This window comes from Rhincodon typus, chromosome 17, assembly GCF_021869965.1.
Source record: "Rhincodon typus isolate 14 chromosome 17, sRhiTyp1.1, whole genome shotgun sequence".
Taxonomy (NCBI): Eukaryota; Metazoa; Chordata; class Chondrichthyes; order Orectolobiformes; family Rhincodontidae; genus Rhincodon; species Rhincodon typus.
The window spans coordinates 7,647,655-7,663,744 of record NC_063348.1 but is presented as its reverse complement, the minus strand read 5'-3'; the positions used below and the strand labels follow the sequence as shown (position 1 = coordinate 7,663,744).

General features: G+C 38.6%; 1 protein-coding gene across 1 annotated transcript in view; it reads right to left on the bottom strand.

Moving 5' to 3' along the window:
• The window catches only part of ptdss2 (phosphatidylserine synthase 2), a 79,695-nt gene that overhangs the window by 24,996 nt on the left and 38,609 nt on the right, over window positions 1-16,090 (bottom strand). Inside the window, exons 7-8 of the mRNA XM_048607289.1 lie at window positions 14,795-14,908; window positions 11,028-11,146 (exon numbers count right to left, since the gene is read on the bottom strand). Coding sequence (XP_048463246.1) covers window positions 11,028-11,146; window positions 14,795-14,908 — 233 coding nt within the window. The remainder of the gene's footprint in view (window positions 1-11,027; window positions 11,147-14,794; window positions 14,909-16,090) is intronic.

Genomic DNA, 16,090 nt, shown 5'->3' with positions numbered 1-16,090 from the left:
AGAGGAGCAGGAAAGCTGCCCAGCCTTCCTGCTCCTCTGATGCTGCTTGGCCTGCTGTGTTCATCCAGCTCTACACCTTGTTATCTCAGATTCTCCAGCATCTGCAGTTTCTACTATCTCTCTTACTTTTTTTACTTCTTTTTCACGTACTCTTAAACCCTCTTCCAATCAGATTTTGTGTTTCTCGTTCGTTTACCCTCAGACTTTTTATTTTAATTAGATTTTTTATCATCCCCCTTTGCTGGTACCCAAAATTCTTCCAGATCTTGAGTCTCTGTACTTCTGCAATTTAATCAGCCTCTTTGTAAAATCTAATACACAGTTTAACTTCTTTATTTATCCATTGTTGGATCACTTTTCCATGGACGATTTAACTTCTCAAAGTTCAAAACTCGAGTTTTAGATTTATGTATGTCACACTCAGCCTTATTGTGATTTTCCATCATCATAATTACTCTTTCCCAAAGGATCCATTACTGTAAGATTACTAATTAAAACTGTCTCAATACACAAAAGACAATCTAAAATAGCTTCTTCCCTGATTAATTCCATGATGTGTTGCTCCATAGGTAGAATTTCTAACTGATTTTAGCCCTTTCATGTGCAGAATATTGGTGTGTAACGCATTAAATTACTGCTAAATCCAGTACTTAGTACTTCAAATGTTATGTGACTCATCACATGCTAAACATGGTCAGAAACTTCCACAATGATCAACTTTGCAGCTATCCACCTTGGGACCAACTATGAACATTGGACTGGAAACTTGTACATATTTTGTTCAATACTCTCGTCCAACTTAAAGCAGGTCATCTGAATTTTCTTTGCGCTCAAAACTTGGTCAAGGGTTTTGAAGTTGAGGGATTCTTTCCAATTTCAGACAATAAGCACCAACGTTAAGCACTCTTCGGTAATAATAGCACTGCCAGAAAACGAGGCATGTCCTAAACAATGCAATGCTTTTCACACTCAGTCTCATAGCACTTATAGAACCACAGAATGGTTACATCACAGGTGCAGCCATTCAGCCCATCATGTCAGTGCTGGCTCTCAGAAAGCACTATTCAACTAAAGCACCTTTCCCATAACCCTGCACATTCTTCCTTTCTAGATAATAATCCAATTGTCTCTCAAACGCCTCAGTTGAACCTGCTTCCATCACAATCTCTGAAAAAGAATTAAGGCGAGAGGAGACAGATTTTAAAAAAAGACATGAGGGGCAATTTTTTTTTTACACAAGAGGGTGTTTCGCCTGAATGTACTTCCTGAGGAAGTGGTGGATACATGTACAATGCCAACATTTAAAAGACATTTGGGCAAGTACATGAATCAGAAAGATTTCGTGGGATATGGGCCAGGAGCAGGCAGGTCAGGCTAGTTTAGTTTGGGATTATGTTCAGCATGGACTGGTTGAACTGAAGGGTCTGTTTTCATGCTCTATGACTCTGTCAACCATCCTAACTATTTGCTGTGCCAATGCTTCTTTTGCCAATTAAAAATTTATTCCCTTTGATTCCTGATCCTTTTACAATGAAATTTCTCCCTATCTAGTCTGTCCAGACTCCTTGAATACTTTCATCAAAATTCTTCTCAATTTTTTTCCTTCCAAGAAGAATGATCCCAACTTCTCCAGTCTACGTGACTCAAATTCCTCACTCCTGGAAACATTCTGCACTCTAATTCTTTCACCTTCTTGAGTATGGTGCCCAAAACTGGACAACCAGGTCCCTCTGCTTCTGCACCTCCTTTTTAAATATTTATTTTATGCTGTCTTTCCACATTCTACAAAATGAATCACTTTGCATTTCTTCTGATTAAATTTCATCTGTCCATTCCATCAAATTGCACTCAACCAGTGTAACTCCCTTCTTTCCCCAGAACTGACTCTCCCCTGTAGCATTATCTCACTCTCACATCCACTGACAAACTCTCCATTTCCCACATCGGTCACCTTGTGGCTAACACAACAGTTTGCGAGGTTATTGTGAACTGAATATGAATAGTAAGAATCCCAACCACAGAGTGATCTGTCTTTCTGTATCACATTAATTAACCTGACGGGCTAGTCAATGAAGAATCTCTTAGAGTATAGCCAATATCATTGAATACTTATTATCAGATCTTATATCACATGTATCGTTGTGCATACATCAGCCACTACTTTTCCTACATTATAGCAATGATTTAACTTCAAAGGTTATGAATTGCCTAGAAGGCATTTTAGGAGTTGCCAAAGCCTTGGAAGGCATTGTATAATTGCAAGTCAAACATTCTTTTAAAGCAATCTCATACTCTGGTAAACCAAGCCCACACCATGAGGTCCAAATGTTCAGCAGCTTCCGTTCACAGTTCTATGACTTAATTTTATTCAGCACCAAGCACTAGTGTCCAAAAACATTCTTGTATGCTATCTCCAGGTAACAGCATTCAAGTACTCAGTTTCATTTTCAGATAGGCACTTACTTTCAACATGATGGATGACCTGCACAGGACAGCTTGAAATATTCCATCTACTTTGATACAAATACCAGTGTTCTAAGCCACATGGCATGCTTAGTCATCACCCTCTACTTCATCCAGGCAAATTATGTGAGCAAACACACAAAGCTGACACGCCCTTTAAAATATTTGGTGTTGGGCTAGTGTAGGTCAGAGCATACACTTCCTCCCAGATTCAGTTTCCCTTCTTTGTTATCATAGTTTGATCTTCTACAGACATAACGGGAACAGTCAGCCTTTCTATTGCATTCCAGGAAATAATGAACAAGGAAGGATTGCTTGCACATGACTTAACTGCCTCAAAAGGCCACTGCAGACATGAAAGTCCTCGAGGCTCCACACATTGTGAAGATATGCATCCAGAACTAGGATTCAGTCAGCAGTCATCAGGACTTCTAAGTAACAATATAGATCAATAGTCAGGATAAATGCTCCTTGCATCTTCCATTCAATATCTTTTCAAATTTCCCTTAACCCACGTAAAGCCATGTTAGGGTAATTGGGGCGCTCACCAACTCATCCATTGCTTCAACACACAGAATGGAGCTCAGTGCACCTCTAAATGCGGTCAAATCACAATACTTGTGAAAATATTGTGGCAATTCTTATAAATTATGTGCCCTAAGTTCTTCCCTTATGAAGCTAACAGATTAGTGCCAAAATCTCAGAGGCAAATAATAATACTGAACAATCTGCCTCACCATTTTTTGTTTCCAAAAGAGATAAATTCAATAATCAGACATCACTCTTATATACACTTCCTAAATAAAATCCAAGTTAGGGCCACTACTCATAATTTCCAGTTCCTTCTAAAGGACCACAAGAAGCATCAGTTCAAAACTCATACAAAATGGCAATGAAGCAAGGGACCAGCCTTAAAATATTCAATAATCTCATTTACAATCACAATGCTCTCTAAAAGTGCCTTACAAGAGTAAAACTATAACTCTGATTGCTCTGCAGGTTTTCAAAGCACTCATTCTAATGTGAATGCTGTGTGAAGAACTATTTTAAAAATCGGTTTCTGCAAGGGTCCTAGGAAGATTTTGAGCAATTTATGAACTTTCTCCTCATGGATAGGAAACATCTGTGAAATTATAGCATACCAGACATGTACAACACAATCAATTACATGGTCCAGCTTTTAAGGCACCCAATATTCCTCAACAATAGAAAATGCAAAATAATAAAAAGTACATCTTTCAAAATGAATCTGGAAGTCTATGGAATAATGAACAAATCTGTTTCTAGTTCAGTAAAGCTGCTCCACTCATAAAAAAAAATGAAAATTTAAGTTTAATACTTTAAATTGTGTTTGCTTGTTCCCCATTTTAAATAAAACCAATTCACACAAATGACTAGCGTCAAGGATATATTTCAAAACGTAATCCAACAGGAAACAAATAAAACACGTGTGTATCTCTAGATATTTTAAGGCTGGTGCATTGCTTCATTGCCATTTTGTATGAGTTTTGAGCCGATCCTTCTTTGGTCCTTTAGAAGGAACTGGAAACTATGAGTAGTGACCTTAACTTGGATTTTATTTAGGAAGTATATATAAGAGTGATGTCTGATTATTGAATTCCCCAAAACATTGCTCGGGTTAGACTGTATACAATGGAACAATGTTATTTTGCTACGTTGGATGTGTCTTTTATAGTGAAGGAAATCTGATTGTTAAGTAACTGTAAGCTCATCTCAATCAAACTGATCTTCCGCAATTTATTCTAAAGAGTTGGCATGTCTTACCAACGTTCCAAATGAGGATACGAAATAAGAAGTTAGCTATCAATATATCTAGAGATGGAAAGGACTTTGCAAAATTGTAGAGAGAGCATCAATTTCAGCTTCAGGTCAGAAGCACTTGGCATTAAATGACTTTTTTTTTTCTCTTGTCCAAATTGAGCTTTTCCATGACCCAATAGTAGATTGCTCCATAAAATCATATCTTGTGCTACCATCGAAAAGATGAAACACTAGGCAATACCATTGTCGAGAGTTGTAGTTACAGGATGTAGTTCATATTGGAAACAGGTCAGCAGTGGTACCCTCTATCACTTGGTCCTGGTCTGCAACATTGCATATAGTCTTTATTAACAATCTAGAGAACAGTGTTGGGTACAGGTGGCAGATGACACCAAAGTCTGAGCAAGGGTTGAGACAGTGTATTATAAACAAATCCAAAAATACAGAGATGTGCTAGAGGAATGAAATGAGTATTGGCAAATAACATTGAATATGACAATGTTTGGTAATAGGGATATACAGAAAATACAGAGATAGTGTTATTGTGCACAAATCACTAAGAGCTCACAACCAAAACAGAGAAACTGCAGCTAAAGCTAACCAGCTATGTACTAATACAACAATTTAGAATAATGCAAAGGAAATTATTTTGATAACATACAATTAACTGTTCACACTGCACCTGGAGTATTCTGTCTGGTTTTAAAACCACACATGTTGAGTGATAGTTGCCTTGGAAAAGGTCTACAGAGAAACAAAAATGATTCCTATCTTAAAGAACCTCATCTTACTCAGGTAGGGTCAAGTTGCTTGGTCTATTTACTTCAGAGGAATGTGGACTTAAAAGTGGCTAAATCAAGGTCTTTAAAATAATTCAAGGAATTAATAGGTTGCTTTAGTTTAACAGATTCTGGGGGACCAGAGGTCATAATCTCAGAATAAGGGGTTGCACTTTTGAGACAGAGATGAGGAGGAATTTCTTCTCTCAGAAGGTTGTTAATCTGTAGAATTCGTTACCACAGAGGGCTGCAGAGGCTGGGTTAGTAAGTACATTCAAGACTGTGATAGACCTTTTTTTTTTAATCAGTAAGGCAATCAAAGGTTCTGAAGAAAAGACAGGAAAGTGGAGTTAAGGATTATCAGATCAGCTATGATCTCACTGAATGGTGGGGCAGACTTGATAGACTGAATGGTCTACTCCACCTCCTATGTCTTATGGTCAGTGGCCATCACTTCAATTTAAGACCTGGAATAGTCTGTTTTAGACAGGAGTTCTTTTCCCAGAGCCCACAGCCTCTGGAACATACTGCATGCTGTATGACATGCGATGACTCTCTGCATGTCTTCAAGAGGTGCTGGAGCAGAAATCACTTTATGTAGGTAAGTAACTTTAAAAAGATACTAATTGGGCCAAGTGATTGCCTGAGGGGGGCAGGAGAGAAAATGTAAGTACTTGGCCTTTGTGAAGACCCAGATTTTTGTCCGTTTCTCCCATGAGATTATACGGCTGCACAAGTCAGTGAGGGAAGTAATTGGAGGTTTGGGAGAGAGGGTCCTAGCAGGAACAGCAGAACATGATTAGATGCTATGGTGTGGGGCTGGCTTTTTCCTACCCTCAGTTCAGTATATTAGTAACTAAAAGTGTGATGTCAAATTGTCTGAATTCAATACCTGATAAGTCTGGAAACAATCATACATCCTCAATGTCATTTCTAATTATAGGCAGAGTTACTGATGCTGTCGTAAACTGATTCTAAAACACTTGAATGGATCATTTTTCTCATTTCACTGACACCAAGGCCTTGTTAAGAGCTGCAGAAAACCACAGATAAGCAAGTACAAACGAAGTAAAAATAATTCAACAGTTCCAACTTGGGTGCACATGTAGCAAATTTCCAACTTTTCAAAAGAATTGGTTCTTACAATTAGGATAAGTTCCACTCTCTACCTCCTGCATTGGCTCTTTCTCTCAGATGCAAAGTAATCCTAAAATGCTGTGCATTTCAGCTCCTTCTCTCCAACAACATTCTGGTTCCAAATGGTCTCCAACTTGTTAATTGACTTGCCATTCAATCAACCCCAGGGCTCTCATCTGCAACCTGACCTGTAAGTGAATCCATCATTCATTTCAAAAAGGTAACCACATCTTAAAAAATTAGCACAGACATGCATACAGCTTTACAACACAGTAATTATGATCTCACTCCTGTAAAACAGCGTCCTCTTAACTCATAGTAAGCAGTGGAATGGGAGATTCAGATGCATGCATAAAAGATGCACACTGCAAAATATATGTACTTGCATAGAAAATCTTTAATATTGAAAATGTATTTATGTTCCAACTAGTAGGATAGATTCTACAATAATGGGCTTTCAAACAATACATCTTTAATGCAATTAATTGAAATAGGTTGTGAAATAAAATCTGTGCATCCTTTTCATCTGCAAAGTTCTAAATTTTCTTGAACAATCTTGCAATTCAACTCGTAATAAGTGTCACTGTGAAATCAAGCCATAATTCTTCATAATTCAGCACTTCTGTCAATTCATTTTAATTAAAATCTGCTGCAAATTTTACTAGAAAATATAGACGTAAGACTGGCTGAAAGAAAAACGTGTATGGACAGTAAAGTGGAAAAAATTTTATACTTATTGCCTTTTATGTTCCCATTTCAGATTCAAATGCAACAAAAGTATAATTCATCAATTAGTCCGGCCCTTGTTCCAGGTATATACAACATATTCATTTTATGGAAGTAACCAACAGTAAACAGTAAAGGAATGAAAATGCAGAAGAAATGGTGATCATTGTATCATAAAGTTCAAGATAACGGTGGAAAAGGACAATAGACAATCAAACAATTAACTGGGGGCAGCAAACATCACAGGGGCAAGAATGAAATTGAGCCACACAGACTGGAACCGAGAGTTGACAGGAAAAACTGTAGCTGAAGAAGTGATAGCTCGGACACAGTCAAGGTATATTCCCTCAAAATGGAAAGGCGGGATAAGGATATTAAGAATTTCCAGGATTTAAAAGGAGATAAAGATTAATAATAAACAAGAAAATGTGTGCTTAGGACATGTATCAAGGAGAAAATACAATTAAGAACAAGGCTGAATGCAAAATGTTCAGAAGGGAGGTAACAAAGCAAACAAGAGAAACAAAGAAAAAAGGTGACAAAAAACTGCGGCTAAAATACAGGGAGGAATGCTAAAGTCTTTTATAGGCACATAAACAGCAAAAAGGTGGGTAAAGGAGGAGCAGGGCGGTTTAAGGGCCGAACACTTGGAGGCAGGAAGCATGGCTGAGGGATGATATGAATATTCTGCATCTGTCTTTACCAAGGAAGATGTCATCCAGCCTTGAGAATACAAAAGGAAACCTAATCATTAGAAGGGTTCAAAACTGATAAAGAGGTGGCATTGGATAAGCTGTCGGTACGTAGAGTTGACAAAGTTGATTAGGAACAGATGAGATGCATTCAAGAATATTGAAAGAAGTGAGAATGAAAATTGCAGTGGCAACAGCAATAATCTTTCTGTCCTTTCTTTATATGGGATGGTGCCACAGGACTGGAGAATTGCAAAAATAATTCCATTGTTCAAAAAAAGTTGTAAGGAAAAACCCAACAATTAAGTCCACTCAGTAAATTCAGTAGTGGGGAAGCTTTTAGAAGCAATAATTTGGGATAGAATTAATGGTCACATTGGCAAACAAGGGTAAATTAGTGAGGGCCAGTGTGGATTTCTTGAGGGAAAACCCTGTTTAGCTAACTTGGAGTACTTTGAAGTGATTTATGAGGGTAATGTTGTTAGTAGTGTACATGGAGTTTCAAAGCACTTGATACAATGCCACACAACAAAATTGTGAGAAAGGTTTTAGCTATGGAATAAAAAGGAAAATAGCAATGCTGGCTGAAGACAGGAAACAAAGTAATGGTTAGTGAATATTTTTCAGACTGAAGGAATGCTTGTATTGTTGTTCCTCAGGTGTTGGAATGGAACTCTTGTTTTTACTGATTTATATTAATGATCTACATCTTGGAGTGAAGGGGGCAATTTCAACGTCTGTAGATGATACAAAACTTGGAAGCATTGGATACCGTGAAAGAGACAGTGTAGAATTTCATAAAGGGCATTGACAAGTTGGTGGAGTGGACAGATCGGTGACAGATGAGGTTTAATCCAGAGAAGTGTGAGGTTATAGAAATGTGGAGGAAACAGGTTCAATCGAGGCATTGAAGAGGATAGTAGATCATTACTTAAATAGAAATGACATGCAGGACTACTGGAAAAGAGTCGGATGGTGCTCATTTGGAAAGCCAATACAGAAAAGGCCAAGTGGCCTTTTTCTACACCATAACTATTCTGTATGAGAACTATTTTCAGATGGGAATGAGACTCTCCCCTTCAAACATTCTGACTTGATGCCTGGCTTTTGAAATTTCAGAGTCTACTGAATTTCTAATCATGAACATCTTTTCTACAAGATAAACAAAAAATGTCACCACTTCCACTCCTCAGTCCATTTTAACTATTACAATGGGACAATTCCACATTTTACCAAAAATTGCAACTAATGGATCAACTCAGAGACCATCCCCTTAATGTAACGAAATACAATTACAGTGTTGAAGGAAGAAAAAAGCCCCGAATATATAACATCTAAGTAGGACCTAGAAACCTCCTCCGCAGGAAAGGAAAAGATACTGCAATTTCATTATGGATTTGTTCCATGTAATTTTTTGTGGATAAACAGTAAATAAATATACGTATAACTAATACTCTGAGAATACAATTGGTCTTTTTAATGGTCTTGTAGGTGGCTGAGGTCACTGGTCTGGAAAGTGCTCTCAAATGAGCCTTGGTGAACAATGCATTTGCTGATGGTACACACTATTGCTACAGTATGTCAGTGGTAAAGGGAGTAAAAGTTGGAGGTGATGGACTGAGTGCTTTTTTGAGCTCAAAATGGTTGTTTTCTCTTGAATGCTATCAAGCTTCTCGAATATCATAGGAAGTGCGCTCACCGAGGTAAGTGGAGAGTATTTCATTACACTCCTTACATGCATCTTGTAGGTGCATAATAGGCTTTGGGAAGTGAGGAGGCAAGTGAGTCTGTGCAGACTATCCAGGCTCCAAACTCCTCTTTTTGTGAAGAGCATTTATGTGGCTGATTTAACTAAGTCTTGGTCAATGATAATTGCCAGGGCATTCAGGCTGGGGATGAACTGATGGTAATGCCACTGAATGTCAGGGGTTGTTGTTAGACAACTCTGTATTGTTGGATATGGTTATTATATGGCAGTTGTGTGGCACAGAATATTACTTGCCACTCATCAATCCAAGCCTAAATGATGCTGAGGCCGTGATGCACTGCTTCATTCTCTGAGGACTTGCAAATAGTATTGAACACCTGCACACATCAGTAAACCTTCCAATTTGACAATCGTCAGCAAACATTTCTATTTTAAATTTCATGTTGGAAAGAACGGCAGTGATGAAGCAGCTGAAAATGACTAGAGTTCCTCACAGCAGTGCTCTGGGTCCAATGTCTTGGGGCAGTTATGACTGGTCCTCAACAATCACAACACCTTCCTTTAAACTAAAACCCCAGCAGGTGGAAGCTGTGATTTGATCTGGAGTTGTGTGGCCCTGGTGGAACCCATGTGAGCGTTGGTGAGCAGGTAGATTAGTTCTGGAGCATGTCTTCAGCAGTATGCATTGTTGGTACCCAGCACACTTTGTCTTCTTCAAATGTGTTGAAATTGAATTAGTTGAAGACTAGCATTGTTGATTGCAGAACTCTCAGGAGGCATCCAAGATGGATAATCCAAGTGGCATATCTTTTGGATACACATGCTGGGTTCCACTATTGTTGAGTATGGGAACATTCATGGAGCTTCCTCGTTCCATTAGTAGCTTAATTGTCCACTACCAGTCCAACTGGATTTGGAAAGACTGAAGAGCTTTGACCTGATTTATTGATTGCTGGTTCACTTAGCTCTATTTGTAACATCTTGCTTTCTTTGTTTGGCATGCATGTGGTCCGGTGCTGTGGCATCACCAAGTTTATAACTATCAATAGTTTCATGGCCATTATTATTGATAGCAAATTTATTTTTTTGCCAGGTATTTAATTAACTAAACCTAATGTTTACAGCTGCCATGGGTTCTGAACTCCTGTCTCCAGAACATTTGTCCAGTCCCCTGTAATACTAGGCCAGTAGCATAGATCATTTGATTAGTTCCAGTCTTGTCTTCCAAATTATTTGAATGCTTAATACAGACAACTTCTAATCCAGTGGAAATACTTTCTGTTTGTAAACCACTGACACTGAGATGAATGCCAACTACAGTTAATTATGCCGAAATAATGCCAAAAAAGTTAATTAGTGATTTGTATGCACAACGGATCAGCTCCCAGTATTCACTACCTTCAACATGTTACAGCATTCTTAAATACACACTTGCCTGATCCACAATGTTGTCTGTTCCTCAAACTATGCCTTCTATGATATGGAGCGCAGCCACAGTCTGAGAACATTAACTAACAACAGTCATACGCCTAAGGAATAAAGGTATTCACTGGAGTGTGGTTAATGCTCAAGTATCTGCGTAGGTGTTTTTACTCCACTCAAGTGGCAGTTGAATATTCCTAAAATAATCCTCAGCAAGAAATATTTATCCCTTCTCTGATATATTTACAATGAACCAGCATCTAATGTGCACCAGATAATGACCCCACCCGACATGCCTTGACAACCAGGTTCACTTACTTGTAAGAGTGAATGTTCCAGAGTCCTTGCCAATGATACGGTTTCATTGAAAGCCATTCCAGTGTCTTCATTGCACAATAGATTCCAAATCCATTACACAGAAAGACATCCATTATCCACTGTAAACAGAAGTACAACTTTACAACCTTTCCACAATAGTTGGGAAAGGAAGAAAACACGGGTCGTTCTATACAGGCAGCACGCAGGTTTGAACATGAACAAACATTCTTGTCCTGGATTCAGCAGGTTGTGGGCTCGAGTCCTACTCCAAACACTTTTTTCCTGTTCGTTCTTGGGATTTAAGCATCACTGGCGAGGCCAACATTTATTGACTGACCATCACTAATTGCCCAGAGAGCAATTAGAAGTCAATCACATTGCTTTGAGCCTGGAGTCACATGTACGCCAGACCAAGTAAAGACAACAATTTCCTTCTCTAAAGGATATTAGTGATCCATATAGGTTTTTACACCAATTGACAATGGTTTCATGATCACCATTAGACTCTTAAATCCGAACTTTATTTCATTGAATTCAAATTCCACTCACTGCCATAGCAGAATTTGAACCCATGCCCCCAGAACATTACCTGGATCTCTGGATTAATAGTCTAGCGATAATATTACTATGCCGTATATTTCAGGTAGCAGCGCAGGGAAGCATCAAGGTTGTTTTGTTGGAAGCATCACCTATGCAATGAGGCTTTAAACCTTCCCAGAGATGTAAAAGATTCCATAGCACTATACCAGATAGCAGTGAGTATGAGTGAGCAGCTGTTTTTTGTACGTAGAAAGAAGTAATCTGAGGACATGGGTGGCCAGGTGATTTTAAGTATGATGAATTTGGTAGCAGGATATTAATTATATTCATCTGTACATCAACTAGCACAGCTTATCTAGTCATTACTTCATTGCTAATAGTTGAAATTTGTCTGAAAATTGGTTGCCACAACAGGGATTAGATTTCAAAAGTACTTAGTAAGTTGTAAAGTGCTTTGGCATGTCTTATGGGTATGTCTTTCTTCAAATACTCGAAATGAACTTGGTGAACAACTTGCCCTCCTCTTTACTATCAGATCTAACTGCATCATCACAAAGAGAACTGTCATTTTTTCTGGACAACACTGTGTTCAACTGTAAGAACACCATGACCAGCAGAATTTACTGCAGTTCAAATCATTTTTCACAAGTTTTATAAATTATCTTCGGCCCCTGCAAAGCTCATCCTCCACTTTAAATCTCAAAAGAAACCAAAGTAATGTTATTGACTGCTTGCTTTGTTACCTTCCCTTCTTACTGCAAGTCACGTAAGCACACCTTCCCGCATCTCATTCTCTGGAGTTGCTCCCTGAACTCTTCCTCATCTCATATGCATACATTTGAAAAGCTACCACTGGTACATGTGACCAGCCCTCGTCCCCCACCATTTCTATTCCTCCTGCGATTCTATTCCAAACTTTACTTCCTGGAAGCCATCCTCGATCTGGCCCACTTCAGCAGGATGACAATTATCTAAGTCACTGAGGATAAAAGGACATGGGGCTTGGGGCAGGAGTAGGCCATTTGTCTCTCTGAGTCTATTCTGTCTTTTGAAATGCTAATTGCTGATCTGGGTTGTAATCTCACCTCCGCATTCCTGCCGGGCTCGCTAGTACCCTCAACTCTCTGGTCTCTCAAAAATTTATCCATTCCAACTTTGAATAAAGTAAACGGCACAGCTTCTACAGTTTTTGGAGAAGAGAATTCCATAAATTAAAAACTCTGAGAGAAAATATTTTTCCTCATTTTAAAAGGGAGATACTTTACTTTTGCACTGTGCTCCCTAGTTCTAGTCTCTCGTACAAAGCATTATCTGTCTGGTATCCACCTAATCAAGTGCCCTCAGGATCTTGTATTTCCCTCATTGTTCAAAACACAGATTGGTACTGGCCAAGTTATTCAACCTTCTTTTAAAATAAAAATGTAATGCTTTCAATCTTAGAAATGAGTCAAATGAATTTTTTATAAACTTCTTCAAATGCAGTTAAAGCCTTTTCAAATAAGACAACAAAAAAACAGACACAATACTCCAGATGTGATCTTACTGAGGGCCTGTACAGCTTCCCAACTTTTATATTTCATCCCTTGCAACAAACAACAAAATTCCATTTGTCTTCTTGAGCCATTTGCCTCTCTGTACCACTGAGTTCTGCAATCTTTCTCCATTTAAACAATATTGTTTAGTCTTCCTACCAAAGTCGACAAGTTCACATTTTTCCACATTGTACTTCTTCAGTTAAACTTTTGCTGAGTCACTTAAACTATGTTGAACACTTTGTAAGTTTTTTCTTATAGAATCCCTACAGTGTGGAAATAGGCCCTTCAGCCCAACAAGTCCACACCAAACCTCAAAGCATCCCACCCAGACCCACCCCACTGTAACCCACCTAATCTACATATCCCTGAACACTATGGGCAATTTAGCATGTCCAATCCACCTAGCTTGCTCATCTTTGGACTGTGGGAGGAAACCGGCGCACCCAGAGGAAACCCACGCAGACACGGGGAGAATATGCATAGACAGTCGCCCAAGGGTGGAATTGAACCCGGGTCCCTGGTGCTGAGAGGCAGCTGTGCTAACCACTGAGCCACCGTGCCGCTTCCTCTTTACCTCCTTTAAGTTCTTTACCTCCTCTTACTGTTCTACTTGTCTTGGTATTATCAGCAAATTTAACTACATATATTTAATTCATTCCTCCAAATCACTGAAATGGATTGTAAATAGTTGATATCCCAACACAGATTAATTATAAATTGCCAATTCAAAGAAGATCCATTTACTCGTAATCTCTGCTTCCTGTTACTTCAGCAAACCTTTAACTATTCTAATTTGTTCTTGTGCAAGTGTGACAGTTATACTTTCCTATTACAACTTTGTCTGTTACCACCATCACTGAAAAAGCGTTCAGGTTTTCATGATTTGAGGCTCAATTTTTTTCCAATCTTTTCCTGGTTGGTCAATCTCCCTTAAATGAATTCACAACCAACTATAACTGCCGAAACGCTGTAATCTATGGTATACACATTCTCCCAAAGCTGCAGTCATTCAGCATCCAGCCTCAAAATTGTGATGCTGCCTTCCTGCCTTACCCCACACCCAAGAAACACTGCAATATTTCTTGTCCTATCCATTGCTGCTTCAGAGCTAGCACTTTTCATTGATCCACTATGCAGCTATTTTCTGAACCTCCTTGCCCAGTGTACTTTACCTTGCTACTTGTTTTTTAAAAATCATTCAAAAAAAATCCTTTAGCTTTTAGTCTCTACTCCAAAACTCTCCATTCTCCTCCTTCACTTTCCTGCTCAGTGTTCACATTTCCTTTTCTTTCTTACTATCTTCAAGAGCTTTAAGAAGCCTTCCTGCACACAAGCAGCACTGCAGAAAAAAAACTGACAATGCATACACAAGTCAAACACTATTGACAGTTCTGAAGTTATCGTCTCTGGGTCCAAAGCACTAACTCTGCTGTCCCTCTACAGATGCTGCCAGACTTGCTGAGTTTCTCCAGCTATTACCATTTCTGCCTTTTTTTTCGCTTATTGGGAGTTTGTCTTCTCCTAATACAAACATCAAACCTTCTCTGGTTACAAATGCTTTTTAATGCAATTAACGATAATAATAAATGAAATCATTATTTACACAGTGAACACAATTAGAGTTTTGTTCAGTGCGTGTAAGCAATTTACATCAATAGTCAGCACAGGGCAAGTATTTATACAGATACATACATGATCCCACCAACATTCACTGAAATTAGGTAACTGATGCTCCAGACTGTACTCCAGGAACTCAAACATCACACTAATTATCATACACATCCACCAGTCTCGAATCATTAGTGTCTAGACAGAAAGAAAAAGGGACATAATTATCTGGCATTTGATCCTAAAAAAAACTAATTATGAACATTTGAATGGAATAATTTTTCCACTACATTTACCACAGTTATTGAAAGCACGTTTCTTTCAAGCCTGAAGGATGAGGCTGCAAGGTAAGATATTGAATGATTGTGCAAACTAATAATGCGGTTATGAGTTTAAGGACACCAAATCTTCTTATCTAGTTGACAGCAATTACCACAAAGAACATGTCAATCAATATCTAGGTAGGTCATCAAAACAAAAATCAGGTATTGGACCAGAAAATGCAAACTGAGCATCGCTACAAAGACTTGTATAAAGTTACAAACTTGAGGATTCTAAAAGGAGAGAAATGAAAATCTTTTTCTGCAAATGCAAAGTTTAAGGCAGGAGTCAGGTGATACAAAAGTGACGTTAGGAAACAGATCATGCCAGACGTGTAAAACTCTCTTCCACAAATTGGAATTTGAAGGTTGGTCAATTATTAGTTTTAACTCTGTGTATGATAGAATCTTAACCAGACATATGGAGAGAAGGGTGGTTTATGGAGTTAGGTCAAAAATTAGAAGGCACATAGGAGAAAAAGCAAGGGAGTGAGACTAATCAGATAGCACATTCAAAGAATCACACAGATTCTTTGGGCCATAGTCTCCTACACTTATTTCTTTTTGATTCTAAGATGTGTACAGCATGCAAGGTTACCATGTTTAAAACTAAAGATGCTGATAGCTCATTAAATATTAGAGGTCAAAGAAAAATCAACGCTTTTCAATATTTTCCAATTAACCTGGTCAGAGATGTTATTACACACCTTGGGAGCAGTTGGGACTTGAACATGGGCCTTCTGGTTCAGAGGTAGGGACATTACCACTGTACCACAAGACCGTTTGAACAGGTTAACATCAGGAACATTTATAACCCAAACTGGCAGGATTCAAAGCTGCGTGAGTGACCCCAACAGATTTAAATTCCATCGCCTTAACCACTCAGCCACGATTAGAGGCCAACCCTTTAAAGCAATGCTGTAAGCAGATGATGTGCGCAGCTTGGAAGTTGCCTGGAAGGACCAGTTGAGTTTTTCTCTGGAAATTTACTTATGTCTGCAATCAGTTAAGTACATCCCTATAGCAAGTGTACTTCAAAAAAACTAAAATCAAGAAAACA